The sequence below is a fragment of the Thalassophryne amazonica genome, chromosome 2 (assembly GCF_902500255.1).
Source record: "Thalassophryne amazonica chromosome 2, fThaAma1.1, whole genome shotgun sequence".
NCBI classification, from domain to species: domain Eukaryota; kingdom Metazoa; phylum Chordata; class Actinopteri; order Batrachoidiformes; family Batrachoididae; genus Thalassophryne; species Thalassophryne amazonica.
Genome location: NC_047104.1, coordinates 92,097,212 through 92,117,473, shown reverse-complemented (window position 1 = coordinate 92,117,473; position 20,262 = coordinate 92,097,212). Strand labels below are relative to the sequence as shown.

Genomic DNA, 20,262 nt, shown 5'->3' with positions numbered 1-20,262 from the left:
ATTAAAATCACAGAACAAAACAACAGAAAGTGAGCCTTTCTGTTCTGTGAGCTGCAAGGTCCGCTGACAGACGTGGGCATGTCCCCTTGTGACGTGCAGCTGGTCAGATAGCTTTGCTCACAAATCATAGCTCGAGAACACCTGTACTGGCTTGTAGGATATTAAGTCACATAACTCCAGTGTGATGCGCGGACGTCAGCATGCTGTCCTCACGTGGAAATCAATTAAAACACATATTACTTCAGCTGACAGTCACATCTGCGCACCGCAATGCTGTTGAATATCGTGCCATGCAGCAAATCACCCCATGGAATGCCCCCACAAGGTGCGTGTCACTGTGGGATTTCCCCATATTGTAATAATTAAAACACATATCACATTTGCAGCAGATCATTGTGCGCTTGGCACGCCATGCCGGCTGCATGTGTTCACGACATGAGAGCCCGGCTCTTCATGAGACAGGAGCCAGCCGGCTCAAGCGCATCAGGTAATTCATGTTAAACATGAAAGAGAGAACAGTAATCCAGGTTATTTCATTACTTCCTGGTGTACGTCTCAGCGGAAGCTAAATCCGCTCTTTATAACAGGAATTAAGTACTAGAAATTGTAGTGTTTTATTACATTTTCCCTTCGCTGCTGTGTGTGCAACTTTCCATGTGCTCTCACTGTGTTCATGCGCGCGAACACGAGCATGCACAAAACCGTTGCCACGGTATCGTGTACGCCTGTCCAACCGTGCTTCCCTCACGACAGCAGGTGGAATGTTTCGCAGTTACCCATTTTGTTTTTGGTTCGCGGATTTTCTTCCGGTTTCTGCAAGTTTCATGTTATGTGTGAAGGGGCCATTATGTTTATGCTGGTCACATTGATGTGTCCCGTCCAAATTCTTGATTATCAGCATTGTTGAGTCACTAGAAAGTCTCATATTGAGACATAGATGAAGACTTGCAGACCGTTTTCAAACATTTTTCTTAACTGTTTGTCTCATTGCTGTGCAACCCCGGAAAGCATTTTCATTTGCTTTTGACAGGGGCACCGCCGGGGATTTTGGGCCCCATGAAAAGAAATCTTACTGGACAATTCCCCATATTATTTTGTCAGTATTATAATTGTATTATGGCCTCTCTGGGCCCTTGTCAATCATGGGCCCTTAGAATCTTTCTCCTTATTCTCCTCTTTTTGGCACTCCTGGCTCTTGATATATAAAAACTAAAGCGTTAAGAGGAAAATATATGCCAAATGCCTACCAAGACACAATAATCGTCATGACTTATTTGTTAGTTGGCGCAAATAACTTGCTGCATTCTCACTGGTTTGGTTTGATTACAGATCTTGATAATTCTGCATTTTCAAGTTATTGCATGGTAAGATGGCGGCACAGTGGCTGAGTGGTTCACACTGTTGCCTCACAGCAAGTAGGTCCTAAGATCCCTTCCCACCTGGTCCTTTCTGTGTAGAGTTTGCATGTTCTCCCCGTGTTCACGTGGGCTCCCTCTAGTGTTCTGGCTTCTTCCCACTTCCAGTGACATGCATGTTAGGTGAATTGGGCACGATGACCGTGTGCATGTACCCTGCCTCTTACCCAATGACCGCTGGGATAGACTTAAAACTCCCCTGTGACTCTTAATATGAATTAGCAGGTATAGAAAATCAATGAATGTATGGAAAGAGCTCAGATGTACTGAAAATAAAAACTTGTACTGTTTCCTGCAGCTTTTTGCAATCCCAGAAGTATGTTGGTAGTACTTTATCCGAACTAACAGTAACCAAGTCTTCAGCTCATGCCAGGACGTGATGGAGATCTTATTGATTATCCTGTTTTAATGTGTACAGCACTTTGGTCAACCCCAGTTGTTTTAAATGTGCTCTATAAATAAAGTTTGAGTTGAGTTGAGAAGATATGGAGAGAGTAAACACCTTACCTCTAGGTGAGGATGTGCAGCTGAGTTCCATTGTGAGCAGAAAGTGTAACTCATCTTCTTCATCCTATAGGACTCAGTGATGTTTTGCTCATCATCCATTCTACTTTTATTTCCCTTTACAAATTCAGATCAATAGAAAGGATTCAGTAGAAATGCCCTCCTTACTGGTTTTGAATTGCACTTGGTACTGTATTTTTGGAAAGTCTGCAGCTCAGACATCCGCACTTGTTATAAATTATTTTGTAGTTTCTTGTCTCTTGAGCTCTGAGAACCAGCTGGTTTGAAAGAGAAAAGAGTCAGAGATTTGATTACTCAACAAGTACATCTAAAAAAAAAATGGAATATTTATTTAATAATTTTTCTCAGTTCTTTCAGAAAATTTTAATTTTATTTTAACTAAAATGTTTCAAGCATTTTTTTATTTAATCTTCATAATTATGCCCTGCTGCTCCATAAAATAGGGAAAATGTATCTCAAAATGTATTTCATTAGAATCAATCCACAAAAAAAGATTTATAGTCCAGAAATGTTAAGCTTCTGAAAAGTATATTCCTTTCCCTCCCTCTCCTGACAACCACTCAGTCTAACGAAGACTGTGACTGTGTCCTTTTTCATCAGTAAAATCCATGATATCAGGGCAAACTTTATCCCCTCTGTTTCTCCAAATATTTAGCAAACAATAGCTCCTAATTTTAACTAGATAAACATATTGAGAAGTTAAGAACAAAGTTCAGTGAGAAACATTAAAGACGACTTTAATACGACTTAATTCAATATGGAGGCACTGATGGAACGTTCTGTTATTGCTTACCACGCTGACACAAAAAAAGTTCATTACAACAAACAACTGCTTGTACAAACAAATGCTTGTCCAAACAAAGTGATCACATCACCCTCTTACCACGTCAACACACCCATATTGCAGCCAACCACATAGTCCCACTGATACATGATGACAAGGCAAAGACCAACCACCTGGGGGCAGGTCGATTGCAGAAATAAAAACAACTCAGCCCTAGTGTGGTGGCTCTCTGTTGCAATGGTGCATGTGATGTTTGCTTCTGGAAGACCCCTGAGTTGCCTTAGTGACTCTGTTCTCAGTGTAGGCATCTCTTAAGACAACATCTATTTTTTGAAGTCCGTCTCCTGTCAGTTATTGAGTTCACCACATAAAACTACTGGGTGGGGTTGAGGAGACAGACAAACCCCTACACTTTTGATGACTTTAATCAAAGACAGTTAATGCATTTGTGGCCTATAGCACCCTTCACCTAATAAGCAAAATGGGATGGAGATATGTCCAAATACTTATGGAACTATGTGTATATCAAAGCAGAGTGCTTGGGAGAGTGGGATGGGGCAATGTCCATATTCTTATGGACTTTAGTGTATGTTAAAGCAAAGTGGGATAAGCCATTGTAAATAAATAAATAAATAATGCTTACAGTACAGACCAGAGTGTGTGTGTGTGTGTGTGTGTGTATATATATATATATATATATATATATATATATATATATATATATATATATATATATACAGTATATCAATGTCTGTGACGGGACTGGACTGGGTCCCACTTTGGCATGACAGACTCACGGAGAGAGTGAGGTCACATTAAACAAAGAGGAAGCATGACAGTTGAAATAAAGAATGACAAATAGAGAGCGAGGGAAGCAGAGTGAGCAGAGAGATAGAAGGATTATTAGCGACTGTGCAGGGATTACAGAGGAATGATGAGATGTGGCACACCCCCCAGTGTCATCTCACTCTTATTTAGTATCACTCCTTCATTTCTTTAGGCTGTTCCAGTAACCACAGAAACACACTAAACAATCTATATATGTTCCATCATTGTCGTTGCGCTCCGCTCTGATTCCTTCTCGCACACGTGCCTCACAGCGTGTGTCAACATTAACAAAGCTTTCACACAGAGGTGCAGCACAAAACATTTCGGGTGGGTTTTTCCACCCTGGATGCTGCACCAAATCAAATCCAACATCTTTTTCCAGCTGGCTAGAGATCATGAACACGGTATTCTTTCCAGATGAAGTAATTGTGCTCTACAACTTTAGATACACACTCATGCACACCAAGTAAGCTTTCTATTGTAAATTGAAATGTGAGATTGGTATTTGTAGCCACATGAAAAGTACATGTCCAAGTATTCCTTTATTAATCACTCAGTGTTTTGCTCTTTTCCTGCACCGCCCCTACAGGTCTGACTTTGAGCTGGACTACAACAGCTACCACGAGGACTACTATGACAGGTACTGTCGGAAAGTGACGCAGACTCCTTCACCGTCACTGTCACAGTTGTCATTTATCTCATCTTGTCTGTTCAACCTGGTCTCACGGCAAGTCATGATTCAGCAGCACGAAATATAATTAATCTATTGGTTTGTGATATTTTGACAAAAAGCGCCTCACAGCTCAAATTCATTCTCATTCATTCCGTAATGGCTGCACAAAATTAAAACTGAAGCAGTGGGGGGGTCGGTGGTGGTTATGGTTAGGGTGGGGTGAAGGAGCAAGATTAGGTTATGGTTAGGGTTAGGGTTGGGGGTGGGAGTAGGGCAGTGATGCCGGTAACGCGTTACTTAGTAACGCGTTACTCTAATCTGACCACTTTTTTAGTAACGAGTAATCTAACACGTTAATCTTTCCAAATCAGTAATCAGATTAAAGTTACTTCTCCATGTCACTGTGCGTTACTATTATTTTTCATTGTGGGTCGATAACAGCATTAAACTTGGTCTGTGGGCAGGAGGTCGGGGTTCGACTGAACGTCCCACTTTAAGCGAACTGTGAGCTTTTAATCCGCGTTTTTTGCAGCTGCTCAACTCGTCCTCACCTCTTAAAGCGCGGTGATCAGCACACCTGCACTGAACTTTACAAAGACATTTTTATGTTTTTTCCCCCTTTATTTAGAATTCTGAGCTGCTCCGTATCGTCTCGTTAAAAACAGCTGATCCTCCGCGACGCGTCAACAACTAACACTATTTTCCACTCAAATGCACCTAAACTCTCTTTCTGAGGACCACATGATGTGAAAACGCAATAAAACTTTCTTACCTGTAAATCTGGTCATGTTTTCTGCATAAATAAATGTTATCCATTCTTTGTGCGCAAACGCCAAAGCAGGGGCGAATCTAGATGGAATGGGGGCGTGGGGGAGGGATGTGCCCCCTCCCCCACAACACCCCTAGATTAAAGGTGCAATTTTGAAGCCGTTTTTTACTACAACTAATATTGCTTAAAATAATCATTTCGACAAGTAAAATGTTTAGAGAGAATTTAAATGTTAGAAAAATGTTAGAATTTAATAGTTACCTTTATAAACAATGTAGGCTCGAAATTGCAAGTTTTACTGTTACAGTGCTGTCAACAGTTAAATATGAGGTCAAGAAAGAGGTCTTTATTTTACTTTTTATAAAACAAGTATTTATTTTCATTGAAGTCAAGAAAGGGTGACTATAAAGTGAGTTTTGGCAAAACAAGTATCATTGTCATGTTGAGGTGGCAGAGGGTTGTTGTCGGCAGCTGGGAAAAGTAACTAAAAAAGTAACTAGTAATCTAACTTAGTTACTTTTACAATTGAGTAATCAGTAAAGTAACTAATGTTGTGTGGGCCGCTGAAGAGGAGGTACTGCTGGCCCACCACCACTAGAGGGCGCCCTGCCTGGAGTGCGGGCTCCAGGCACCAGAGGGCGCTGCCGCCTCACAGGAGCAGCCAGGACGACAGCTGTCATCCATCACTAGAGACAGCTGATCCCAATCAATACGGAGGTATATCAGCAGGACGGCATCTCCACCTCATTTGCCGAGATATCGCCATACCTAAGAGGTAACGACTCTCAGCCGTTCGTGAGTATTGTTCTGTACGTGTTTTTGCAGGAGTACCTGTTTAATCTCTGGACCGCAGGAGCTGGTGACTGGGAGCTAGGACTGCACTCCTTTTCCCCCTGAGAGATAACTGCTTACTCTGCACATTCTTGATTGTTGTTGACGAGAGGTGGAGGTGGACTCTCCACCCTCCGTGTTGCTGGGTGCAGCCGCATCCACACCTGACTGTTTCTGTTTCCTGCCAGCAGTACCGGATCCGGCGAGCGGAGGCAGTGGCCACCTGGGAATTCGGGACTTGGCGGCTCCAGTATCCCCGGGGTCCGGTGGCGGAGGAGATCGGGTTGGTTCCGGTTCGACTTGGACAGACGTCTCCTATCGTCGAGCCTGCCCACACGACACCTTTGAATTAGACTTAATCTCTCTATTGTTATCAGTTGTATTTGTTGTGCCCTTTTTTCACAACAGTAAAAACAGTGTTATTTGATTCCTCCATTGTCCGTTCATTGTCGCCCCCTGTTGTGGGTCCGTGTTCCTACACTTTCACAACTAAGTTACTTTTACAATTGAGTAATCAGTAAAGTAACTAAGTTACTTTTTCAAAGTAACTGTGGCAACACTGGAGTAGGGTTAGTAATAGTGAGTTAAAAAAAAAGCTCCATCACGAAAATTTGACTAATTTCGTCACGGGAGCACGAAAAAAAAAAAACGTGAGACTGGGTTGGTCTGTTAGTACTCAGCAGCTACAAGGCTTCTCTTCATGCTCACGTACACACATGCACACATGAACGGACAAACACAATTAGAGTTTGGATGTGTTCTGCAGCAGACACCTTTGAAGGATTTGCTAAAAAAAAAATTTCACCTACACCTAGAGTGGTTTTGTTATTTTCTGCACTGTGGAGCTTAGGGCCCTGTCCCACTGGCAGTTAGGAGGATTTGCGTATGGAATGCGCACAAAAGTGGCCCACATCCGCCAAACAACCGCAATATCCGTGTAACATTCCTGTATGAGTCGGCCGACATCCGAACACGTCCGTGAACATCCGCAGAGGCACGCATGTCTGCAGCCAGGATTTTTGAGTGGCTCAAAAATCCTGAATCACTTCCTGAACACATACTGAAGACATACGCTGGACATACACAATCAACGCGCCGCATATCTGCTGTCATCCGCTGATATCCGCAACCGACGGGTTGGCGCGGCTTGGCGGCGGACCGGGACAGCGTGCAAAACAGATATAACGCGTGCCCAGCATGGCCACATCACGGTCGTAAATGGTATGTCACGCATGCAGACAGAGTGGGCACGGATGAAGCGAGTGCATCACGGCCGCTGTACATCCGATATGCGATCATATGTGGATGCATTCCAAAACACATAAATGCTGGCCAGCACCAGCCCAGCTGTGGATACTGATCCCGGCAGACCCGTTTGCGCTTCCTTTGTGTCCATGATGCAAATGCGCCACCACCGCAGTTCCCGCCACGCATGTGCACTGCGTCCCCATTGCAGCCGTTGTGCTGCCGTGTTCGTCGCTCTGCGTCCGATCCCTCTCCTCTATCCATGCATTTTATACATCCGTGTTTGGCCGTTGTGTTTACGCAATGGCCGCGATACGTTCCACTACATCTACCAGCTGTGCCCCTCATGGGGGCACCTCCGCGGTCGCCTTTGCTTCTGTTCCCTGTTTTATCCGCTTTTCCTCATGTATTCGCTGTGCACTCATGATGTCTACGTGACCCACCCTGGGACATTTGTCATTTCCGCCCACCTTTGTTGCGGACGCCCAGCTTTTGTCTCCTCATTTCATGCGCAAATCCTCCTAACCGCCAGTGGGACAGGGCCCTTAGGCTTCCACTTGTGTCTGTTGATTTGGATATTGATTTGTCGCCAGGATTATTCAAGCTTCTCTACTGATTTTCAGTAAATTTATGGAGGTGTGGGGTATTGACTACGGGGGGAAAAATATGACATTTTCATGTGTAGCCAAAGCCAGAAGCTAATCTGGGCATGTTTTGTTTTTGTTTTGTGTGCTTTCTTTTCTTGGGTGTGGGACGGTATGGAAAATGCAAATTAAAAACAAAAAGCAAAACAGTGATTCTGACATTTACTTTGACTGTTCCATTGCAGGGTGGATGAGCCCAAGATATGTAATGTTTTGTGTGGCTAACTTCATTTCATTTGATAATCAGTGGTGGGCACACTTCCAATAATCCGATAACAGATAATTATCGAAGATAATGTTTTCATTATCGGATTATCTTGTTGGGAAAGTTTAGTGACACGGACCCACAACAGGGGGTGCAAATGAATGTACAATGAAAGAGTCGAATATGAACACTTTACTGTTGTGAATGAGCACAACCAAAACACAGAGGATTACAGAATTTTGCAAACAGTCAATCTACAAAGGTGACGTGTGGGCAGGCTCGAGGATAGAAGACGTCTGTCCTGAGAGGAGCCGGAACCACACGATCTCCTCCGCCACCGAACCTGGAGAATACTGGAGCTGCCAAGTCCCGAGTCCCCAGGTGGCCACCGTCTCCGAATGTCGGATCTGGTGCTGCTAGCGAGGAGCAAAAACAGTGAGATGTGGGTGCGTGAACACCCAGTAACAACAATGGTGGGAATTCCACCTCCACCTCTAACACAGTTCAACTCAGGTTGTCTCTGCTGTTCAGTGTGACAAGTGAACGCCCTTCACTTTGTCACCACTCCGCACTCCGCCAGACGACAACAGTGAGTAGTCTCCTGAAACAATATCACACAATAGAAAAGTAACATGCGCACGGCACAATCACGGCTGAGGTATTACCTTCACAGATAGAAGATATCTCGGCAACGAGGTGGAGATGACGTCCGGTTTTTATGGAGTGGAATGATGAAGTGAAGATGGATGACAGCTGTCATGAGATAATGAGTGACAGCTGTCACCCCCGGCTGTGTCCGTGGCGGCAGCGCCCTCTCATGCCTGAAGCCTGCACTTCAGGCAGGGCGCCCTCTGGTGGTGGGCCAGCAGTACCTCCTCTTCTGGCAGCCCACACAACATATCTTTTTAGATAAATTTAAAAACCATTAGACCAAGCTGAACAGTGAAAAACATTTTTAAAACTGTTAAAGCTGTTGAGACCTACCTGTTAAAAGTTTCCTAATAGGCATGTTGTTCTACCCTCTGCAAACAGAAACCACTCTATCATCTGTATGCAAAAGAGAACTGGTGACCAAAAAAAAGTCATTTCCTTTAATACCATACTAATATAATCGCAATGTCACCAAGTCATCCAGAGGCATACATGTTTAACTTATGGTTCAAATTTTAACCACTCATTTTAGACAAGTTATTTAAAATTATTGTCATGTCTGAAGTTTATAAAGTGAAAATATCAGATATATGTTTTCGTTTTAAAGTAATGTGCTAATTTTTAAGGTTTTGTGAGCACATGCTGTGCCAGGCAGCAATGCATTATGGGTAGCATAAGGTAATCTCAGACGTTCACCGCAGGACAAATGCATTTCAGACACTCTGTTCAGGGTCCACAGATAACAGCATTAACCTCTAGTGCCTAAAACTCTCGTGAATATATTCTCTGGGTTTATAGACGTTAGTGTATTTGCGTTTGTTAAATTCCACGCATCTTTAATGTAGCAGACACGGATTATCTGGAATTTTGTTTGATATTTTTTCAAGGCCTCTACTGCCATCTACTGGCCTCTACTGCCATCTACTGTTCATGGCAGTATTAAATGTCTGGGTACATGGCTGCTCTCAAAGTGTTGGTATTGTCCATTGTCCAGGTGCTTTTTGTGTGCATATACGCGGTCTATTAGATAAGAAACCGACACTTTTATTTTTTTTTTTAACTATATGGATTTGAATGACGTGCGATTACACCAATCATGCTTGAAAGTTTTTTCACGCGTGTCGGTGATGTCATTTCCTTGTGGGCAGGCCTTGAGTGAGATATGGTTCAGCCCTCTCAGCTGAATTCCTTTGATTCACACGCTGCTCGAGATGGCGCGCGTTGCTTTATCAAAACTTTTTCTGGACCTGTGAGGAATATCTGAGTGGACACTATTCGAGAAATTTATCTGGTTTTCGGTGAAAAGTTTAACGGCTGATGAGAGATTATGGGGTGTTTCTGTCGCTGTAAGGACTTCCCACGGAGCGGGACGTCGCGCAGCGCTTCCAGGCGCCGTCGTCGGCCTGTTTCGACCTGAAAACATCCTAATGTAAGGCTTAATTCACCCAGGACATCGTGAGAGAACAGAGAAGATTCAGAAGTGGCCGGCATGAGGACTTTATGCGGACATTCCACTGTTTAAGGACATTTTGTAATGAAAGACGTGCGCCGCAACAGGAAAAACACCTCCGTGTTGAAAACCATTTGTAAAATTCAGGCGGCTTTTGATGGCTTTCAACAAGTGAGTAACTGAGAAATTGTTTAACAGCTTGGGCATGTTCCAACTTGCCCGTTAAGGTTTCCAACGGAGGTGTTTTTCCTGTCGCGACCCCCCGCGGTTGGGTCCGGCCCGACATGCGACTCTGCCCGCACGTTCTTTCATTACAAAATGTCCGTTAACAATGGAATGTCCGAATAAACTCCTCATGCCGACTTCTTCTGAAAGTTCTCTGTTCTCTGATGACTTACTGGGTCAACAGAGCCTGAAATGTGGAAGTTTTCAACTTGAAACGGCGAGACGCTGCCGCCTCGAAGCGCAGATCGCCGTCAGGCGCCATGGGCCATCCTTAAAGCGACACATCAGCCGTTAAAATTTTTACTGAAAACCAGCTGAATTTATCGAATGGTGTCCACTCAGTTGTGCCTTACAGTTTTTGAAAAAATTTTTATCAAACAAAGCAGCAGTCTCTGAGCCATTCCTAAACAATGAAAAAACGAAGAGAGGGTGGGCGACTCCTCACTCAAAGACTGCCCACAGGTGAATAACGTAACAGACAGGCGTGAAAAAACTCTTGCATGCCCACGAGGGTTCAAGCATGTCTGATGTAATCACACGCGATTCAAATCCATATGGTTTTTGAAAAAAATAATAAGTTCGGATACTTTTCTAACAGACCTCGTATGTTAACTTTGTATTCTAAAACTACGGTTAGAAGTAATTCCGACTCCTTATCGGTCCACACGAACAAGGTTGGCGCCATGTTTTTAGTTTTTGTGGAAGTGACGACAAGAAAATAAGGCTCCTGATTGGATAGAATTTTAATCAGTACCGCCACCCAAAGGTTTGGCAGACTAATTACAACACATTTATACGGTTCGATGTGAATGGATTTTTTTTTAAACGACGTAGTGTGGATGAAGTTTTTTCCCCAAACTGAAAGGGTAAGATACTCGGTTTTACAAATACCCGACAACGTGTGTACATGGCCTTATGTCTGTGAAAGGCACTATATAAATAAATTTACTTACTTACTTACTAATATTGAGTGCACGTTTTACAACATCATAAAAGTTTTAAAACATGCAATTGCGATGACACTTCCAGGGCTCCGTAAAAATGCCTGTTTTTACAAATAAAAATGGAATATTTTACAAAAGCACATTTATCTTTAAACCAACACACGACACACGTCACATTAACGTGTTGGTTTACATAATGGATTACTGACCCAATCACTGTTTAGCACTTTTACCCAGAATGCTTTGCGGTCTGTGTTTGTTACAAAACCTCAGAATTAGTGCCTTATTCAACATTAAAACATATATATGTTATATTTTAACTTTGTACAAATGACAGAATTGACATTAATGGAGTTATTCTATCAGTATTTTCAAAAAACCATAAGTTAGTGTTGTGTGGGCCGCTGAAGAGGAGGTACTGCTGGCCCACCACTACCAGAGGCCGCCGCCGCCCCACAGGAGCAGCCTCGGTAACAGCTGTCACCCATCACCTGAGACAGCTGACGGCAATTATCACTGGGGTATATCAGCAGGACGGCATCTCCACCTCATCGCCGAGATATCGTTCTACCTGGAAGGTAATAATCTCAGCTTACTGCTTGACAGTAACCTTTGTGATTTTTGTGAGTGATTGCAGACTTTTTTTCTCCAACGAGAGGTGGAGGTAGCTTCCCTGCCGTACAGGTTGCTGGGTGCAAACGCGCCCACGTTAATTGTGTTCTTGTTCCTCGCCAGCAGTACCAGGTCCGACACGCGGAGGCAGTGGCCACCTGGGAGTTCGGAACTTGGCGGCTCCAGTATTCCCGGGGTCCTGTGGCGGAGGAAACCGTGTGGTTCCGGTTCTACTTTGGAGAGGCGTCTCCTATCTTCGAGCCTGCCCACACGACACCTTTGTGAATTGAACTTTGTCCATTGTTGTAATTTGTTGTGTTTGTTGTGCACGTTCGCAACAGTAAAGTGTTGTTATTTGACCTATTCCATTGTCCGTTCATTTGCGCCCCCTGTTGTGGGTCCGTGTTCCTACACTTTCCCAACAGTTAGTATGACTTTATTTTTCAAGACCTCCGCCTGACCGGAGTGTTGAAATTGATAGGGAGCTGGCCTTATGGCTGCTCTTGGTGTGCCTCTGTGGTAGGAGTGCTGTTGTAAACAAGAGCTTCCAGCAGGGATATAATGTTGAAAGAAAAACGATTATGATTAGTAAAGAGTTGAGTTCGTGGGTGCTATCAGGATTTGTCTGTGCTGCTTCCTGCAGGGGGGCAGTATGGTCAAACATTCTTGCTTATTCTTTAGGTCTTTTACCGCTTTTGATGCTTTCAATAGCGATCGTGTTAAAAATCAATTTCAGCTCTTTAGTAACTGCAAATGTCCCATAGACAACACCGGAATTTATCGGTTATCGATTATCTGTAACTTCCGATACATTTTTGGGTGGTTTATCGGTTTATCTTTATCAAAGATAACTTTTCAGTTATCTTATTATCTGTTATCGAAGTTAATTTTTTGGTTATCTGTGCCCACCACTGTTGATAATATACAACAATTCTTGTATTTCTGGGCTGCAGCACATTCCATCTCAAACTTCTCAATGAATGCAAGAGAAAATGATTGAAATGTTTCAAAACAGTGTTCCTCAAAGATAGATTTGAAGGGATTTGCATATTTCTTCCTCTACAGTGCATAATATCATTTAACAATTCAAGGAATCTGGAGGAATTTCAGTGTGTGAAGGGCAAGAGCACAAGTCTAAACTGATCACCCATGATCTCCAATCCCTCGGATGGCACTCATCATTCATCAGTAGCTGATACAACCACATTATCAAGGGATTACTTTGGAAAACCTATGTCAAGCACTAAAATTCAGATTTACATTTACAAATGTGTAATAAAAAAGAAGCCTTATGATTTCCTAAGTTGCCACCTTCTCTGGGCTTGAAGACATATGGTTTGGACCATCACACCATCATGTACTGTGGTCAAATGAATCAGTATTCCAGACCTTTTTTGGAAGAAATGGATGCCAATGACAAAAAGGACCACTTGGTATCCTCATTGCCAAAACATCTTTCAAGTGTTGGGAAACCAAATGGCAACGTTATAGTGGGTATTGCTTTAGCTTCTTGATTTTGTTTTTGTTGTTGCTATTGTTTTTCAATGTGTTGCAGGCCTTAAATCCAGGAATGGATGTGTATATTAACAAATTAAATGAAGCTGAGCAGAAAAAAAACCTTGAGAAATCTTGGGTTCATATGGTCTGCACAAGTCAAAGTAAATGTAAGAATCACTATGGAGTTTATTGTTTGTTTGTTTAGATTTTTTTTTCTCTTTTTTTTTCTTTTTTGCATTTTCTCTGCCATCCCAACTTTTTTGATTTGGGGCTGTAATTTCTTGAACCACTGAAATAGATCTTTCAGTGGGTCAGCAGTTTGTCTTCAGTGTGTGCTTATCTTTTCTATGTTACTGCAAAAATACAACCTCATGCGGTTTACGCTTAAGTGCAGCAGTTAGGTAGATAAAGTAGTTAGACTGTGCCATGCTCAGAGTCAGCTCGTGTGATTTGTCCTGGAATAAAAATTGCTCTGGGACCTTCCAGGTCCTTTGGGCCGCGCTCATAAACAAACCACTCAGCACATCCAAATAAAAGTGGCTTGTCACAGTGTACACATGCACACTTATCCACTTCATTCCACTACCTCTCTCACATGTCAACACTCTGTCACACTGAGCATTAAATGCCCCCCCACACACACACACACACCACCCTCTAACACTTGCTTTGCCTGCTCTGCATTTTCTCATCTTTGCTGAGAGGAGAACATTTGCCACTGATTTTTCAATTTGTTTTTTACACGGTGCAAGATTATGCTGAGTGCACTGCTGAAATCTGTGCATGTGTGCAGGCATGCATGAATGTATGCATGCGTGCATGTTCATATTTCTGTGTGGTTACAGATGCAGGTATGTGGGGGATTGTGTATGTGCATTTTGTTTTGTTTCTGGCTGCTGTCCTCTGGAGTGAATACGAAGGAATCGTCTCTTTCGCCATCCATAACCGTCCACGTCGACATAACCGCTTTCCATGTGGGGTCTAATCCACTGAGACAGACGCTTTCCCACTCTTACGTGCTTCTGTAATCTTCACTTGTCTACAGTCTCTCATTGTTTGAGCTTCCATTCTGTGAGATGACACTTCAAAGCCGCTGTAACAGCACATTGTCTCTCTGGCCTGCAAAAGGCTCTAAAGGACGTTAAACTCTCTTAAGGTTTTTGGTGTCTGTGTCTGCCCACACGGACAATCCTCAAAGCCTCTAATCTCACACTTACTGCAGCCTCGTACAGCTCATCCTTCAGCAAAATCTCTGTACACTGAGGTTTTACTAAATGCGAAACAATACAGAAAACATTAAGAAGGCAGAGCTCTGCTCAGACAGTAAATCTACTTTATTTTCAAACTACACATCCTTGCAGCTGACAGCTTGCCTCTCTGTTGTTAGCTTGTGATGTACAACAGAAGTGCTTTTCACTCCTTTGGCTTAGCAGAAACCAATTGGGCCTATTGTCTTCTTTCCAAATATATCCAGATTCTGTCGCCATCACAACTGAGATCAAGTGCAACTCACATGGATCATAGGAATGCTTCCAAAAGTAGAAGGTCACCCTGTTAAACAGATAAAAGGGGAATTTTTGAAGCAGGTCTGGAGGACTGCCAAAAATATTGTTTGCTACACCGTAAGATACCCACCTAACCTCTAATATTACTAAGATACGAAAGCATTTCTCTTCTACTTTATGTCATTACATATGTCTTTACATTCTGTTAACTTTATTTCTTATAAATTACAAAATTAATAATTTTGTATCACTGAGCTATTACAGCAAATGGTCATTTAATAAGGGTCAAAGCTGGTGAATGATCCTGTCCAAAAAAAAAAATGCATTGGGATAACACAATGAAGTATTCCCATTGTGTTCCTCAATAAAAAATAAAACACAAACAGATAAATCCACCTTGCATGCACAGCCATTCCAGCACTGCGACCGAACAGACCAAGGCTGCTGACATGCTCAGCCACTTCCAGAAGTGCTGTTCCTTTCCGATCATCTCTGCCATTTTGGAGCACTTCCAGAGCAGCTCTTGTGTTTCTCCCACAAGGAATGTCAGATCCTAAATGTTTTCTCCAATCACTCACAATGTAGTTACATCCATCATCAACCCCTCACAAAGCTCTCTCACAATTCTCGCACGTTCTGAGTAACAGAGACTGCATTCAGAAGAGTTTGTGACACTTGCGTGACTATATGGTGAGGAACTTTGTCATGGAAATTCTGTGAACAGTTCAAAAATCAGGTGACACCCTGTGACTGTGAGAGGATGGTGAAGCCCATATGATATTGCGCAAATTCCCTCACCCATGCCATTTGCAAGCTGTCATGGTCCAGTGAGATTTCATTAAGGTCAAAGGTCATATGAACATTTCTGGACATCTGCAGTAAAAATATGAAAAAAAATAGTTGCAAATAGCGACTTGGATGAATCCTGACTAATTCGTTCATTCATTCGTTTCCTGACCCCACCTAGTCCTGCTCAGGGTCACGAGGGGTTGGGGGCTATAACAGCGGTCACTGGGTGAAAGGCAGGGTACACTCTGGATAGGCAGCCTGAATAATTTTAAGGGCATATTGCATTCCAATCAACACTATCTTGTAAAAAAGTACACGAGCAAAGCACCGCGCCGCAAAGCACCGAAAAGCTCGCTCTATGGTCGACGAAGGCACAAACCGGAAATGGCACAAAACACAAACTGGAAATGGCACAAAAAATCTGCCCAGTGGGGAAAAAGCCACAAACCGGACAACATTGTCATAAAGCAGCAAACCGGAAATGACATGGTGAGATGCTGAAGAGCTTCGCTCATTCATGTCCGCAACATATACATATTATACTAAATTATGAATCATACTTCCAATCCTTGAACTTGCATGAGTCCTGATGTAGCTGATAAAATTAAAATGAGCCATATAGTGTCTTAAAGATGCACTCAGATTCAGAGCTATTTTTAGCCAAAAAAGGGATGCAACCTAAGATGCTAAGTACTAGCTGTCTGAAGGTCACTCCACCTGTGTTCAGCTACAGACCACTTCATGATTTACTCCAGTAAACACAGTCAATCTGGGTTGTTTTTTGTTTTTAGGTTGTTGTTGTTTTTTTTTTTCTTTAAATGTAATATGGCTTTAATTTGGTTTTCAAATCAAATTATTGTAAGCTGTAATCAACATTTGTCCATGTCCGCCTCTTTGTAAACCCGAAGTGTATTCATGAAAAAAAGCCAACGTGTACGTCGCAATAAGACTGAATAATAATGCTCATATACCTTGAAAGTGGTGTCTGATTTCACTCCCGTTGACAGTTTGCACACAGAGCTCCACTGTGTGTCACTGTCTTTTCTCCACAGGAAAACAACGTTCGGACGTCTGCCGGAAGCTTCCTTAACTTTGCCATCAGTTTAGCTCAGCTTATTCAATAAATCAACAGTTTTTTTAAAGACCATTTTCACGCTGTGATCGGCTTCACATCTGCTCTGTCCCACCTAATAAGTAACAATAGTCGTGTGACTACATCCTTGCAAAACACACATTTTAATTATTTTGACGTATTCACCATTAAAGTACACAAAAACACAATTTTAACACTGTCACAAATTACATTTTACCCCCATTCATTTTAGGGGCGTGACGTGAGATGATGTCACCAAAATTCATATTCCTGACAGCTTGAGGTATCTAAGTGTTGATCAGATGCACGTGAAATCAGGCTAATTTCCCCATGTTTATGACTTAATTCTCTGACCATATGGTACCAAAAATAAAATGAAATAATGAAAAACTTAAATCAATATTTTCATAATTCTTTATTTATTTTAAAATATTCAGCTCATTTCACATTTTATTTACTAGTGATACACACTTTAAGCCCAAATTTTGCTATTTTAACATCAGCAGGGGTGGTGGCCAAGTGGTTAATTGGTTAATACGCTTGGTTTCACTGCAGATGGTTCCGGGTTCAAATCCCACCCCTGCCACATTTCTCTGTGTAATGTGGAGTTGTGTCAGGAAGGGTATCCGGCGTAAAACCTGTGCCAATTCAACATGCAGATCCACCTTGGATTTGCTGTGGCGACCCTGAGTGCAAACAAGGGAGCAGCCAAAGGGACTTACAGTTACTGTGATGCTATAAAAGGGGTGAAAACAAGACTTTCCCATCATATTTCCTCAGAAGAAGTAACACCAGGCTGCCAATGCCAATATTTGACACTCAGTTATGTATGTGTTTGGCATAAGTACACGTGTATATGTGGCAAAAATAGGTAACAGTGGACATGTAGGTACGACATGCAGTGATAGGAACCTCCTGTTCTCTCAACAGAAGTCTTCTGATTCTTATCTCCAACATAAATCCTTGTCACGCTCTTCAACAGAAGACAGTTTTGAAATGTTAACCCTCTGGGGCCGATGTCGCCGTATATGACCAAGCTTTACTAAATTTTAAATAACTTTTTAATGAGATAGAAACATACTTTTTTTTGCTGAAAAGTTAACTCTGCTGACTTTCAAGCCAGCCATCGGCCATCTTTGTACTCTTCATAGAAGCTGTGTGATGACGTGCGTAATGTGAGTTTCCAATCGGAATTGGTTCACCGTCACATGGTTTTCCAAAATCCAATCGTAGGGCAGATTTACCTCACGTGAAAAGCCAAAAATCATTTTCAGGAGTGATATGTTACTAGTTGGCCCATTTGAATAGCCCCCTGGATGCTCCAATGAGTACATACTATTGAGCTCCAATGCACCCTGCACCATTATGCACAGCGATCAGTGAAAGCAGACGGTGCAGATGGAGAGCCTCTGATGACAAGCTCACGTGCTAAACAAAGAGTGTATAACTATCAGAATTGCTCCACTAGTTTGCATGTGAATGTTACTGGATAACTCTGTTGCTTTCTCAATGGAGAGATGGGGGAGGGCCACTCCTCAGACTGTAAAGAGCCAAAGTGAGCCAAAGTGTGAATGAAAGCTGCTTTAGGAGCAGCACAGAACACTCCAAAACGCAGTAGAAGTAGAAGTTTGTGATGTAACCTTTAATAGCAGACAGAAATTGCTTTGAGATGAAGACAAACAAAATGCAGAGACCATTTTGTATACGTTCTTCAAAATGTGCATTTGTGTTTATTGTTTGAACCTTTTTGTTGTACAGTCTTTCACACAAGACCTCAAATTACCTTTATAAAGTGTCAAAACAGTTATTATAGTTTGCTATGTGTTTTGAATAAATGTGTGGAAAATTATTTCCGCTTTTCTTTTTCCTTTCTTATTTCTAATTGTAAACCTTTATTACACTTATAAAACTCAACATAAGCATATATATTATGAAAGCATGAGTTGTCCTGAAAAAAAAGACACATAAAACTTGATTGTGGGATACAGGGAGAGCTGTTAACATAATAATAAAACATTTATGCCAGGCGGGTGAACTGTCCAAAAAATGCCCTTGGACCCCAGAGAGTCAGTGACTACATTTTAGCTTTGTGAAAAAGTGTGGTAATAACCATGGGAGTACCGCATAGGGTGGGCGACATGGGGTCCAAACAGTGCAAGTTTATCTCCCAACCAATCACCTCAGCAGGTGGATCTACTGATGTACTTCACCCCATAGCCTGAAGTCCTCACCATCTTTGAAATCATCCTCTGTGGTGCCCGGTAGCTTCGAAAACCTACGCTGTCTTGGCCCTCCTTCATTGCACACTATTGCCCACCCCTGGGAAAGATTACCCCTGGACAGGACGCCTGTCCAACTCAGATTACTTCCAAAGCCCAAACCAGTATCCATGTAGAGTTGAGTTACCTGAGACAATGCAGGTGAAGTATGTTGTCCAAAGACACAAACAGCTACCTTAGCCAGAAATCAAAAGCATGTCTGCATATTGGAAGCCCATGTAACTTTCCATCTGGGCTACCTGCTGTAAATGATCAATAATAACAAATAGAAATTTGGGATTTTTGAGCAATTTAAGACCAACTTTTGCTCACCAGAGTCACTGATATCTGAGTATTTGGCGAGTCTTGTTGTTCCGTTACAGCCTGTAGAAAATTTGTAGATAACTTGTAGATAATTTGACACTAAAACTAATGACCATATAAGTGGTGGCTCACCAGTTACTGCACTGAATAAAAGAAGCATGCATACATACACACAAGTGGAATGTGACAGATGTTGCATAACGGTTTTGGTTGTTACAGTACAAAGGTCATGGATTTCAAAGAATTTTTCTCTGATATCTGATGTCAGATACTTTCTTTGTTTTAATCTGTAACTTTGTGTCATACACACAGACACACCAGAGTGATCACATAACCTCCCACCCTCCTCTGTCGGCTGGTAGAAATCACAGACAGAAGCATTAGTAAAGTCATTTGTAGATTTTTATATCCCTGGGTCCAGGTCTTCTTTCAGTGAAGCTCAGTGTTATTTGCTGGCTTTGTTCCTACTGGTCACAGCAACTGCACTTGTGCAGGCCAAATTTAAGGTCAAGTCAGTGCACATATTCTCACAGTTTGTTTTTTTTCCTTTAACCGCTGTATAGATTGAGTGTGATACCCCTCTGCTAGCCCAGCGTGGAACTATTGATTTGAGCTGACAGATCCAATTACATTCTGTGACAGAGAAATAGAACTGTCCACAGGGATAAGGCAAGAGAAAGACAATATAGATTCATATTTATCCATGCAATTTATCAAGAAGCTTCTATCACCCACTTGCTTGTGTTTTACACTGTGATATGTGTCAACAATATGACCTAAAATGAACCAGACCTTTGCAGAATTACTGATGTCACTGCACAACTCACTATTTAGAACCCTACACTTGTACACGATGTAAACATGAAAAATTTGCATAGCTAAAAAGAAAAAACTGATAACCTAAATTTTTTTGGAAGTTTAAATGGATTACATTTATAAATATCTAGAAATGTTTGAAGTAATGATATCTTTTGATTGCCATTAAATTAAATACA

General features: G+C 42.1%; 1 protein-coding gene across 2 annotated transcripts in view; it reads left to right on the top strand.

Moving 5' to 3' along the window:
- Window positions 1-20,262, top strand: part of LOC117527099 (heterogeneous nuclear ribonucleoprotein C-like) — a 174,619-nt gene that overhangs the window by 123,471 nt on the left and 30,886 nt on the right. Inside the window, exon 3 of one of the 2 annotated variants that reach the window (XM_034189277.1) lies at window positions 4,142-4,192. The exons of the other annotated variant lie outside the window; for it this stretch is intronic. Coding sequence (XP_034045168.1) covers window positions 4,142-4,192 — 51 coding nt within the window. The remainder of the gene's footprint in view (window positions 1-4,141; window positions 4,193-20,262) is intronic. 2 annotated transcript variants of the gene reach the window in all.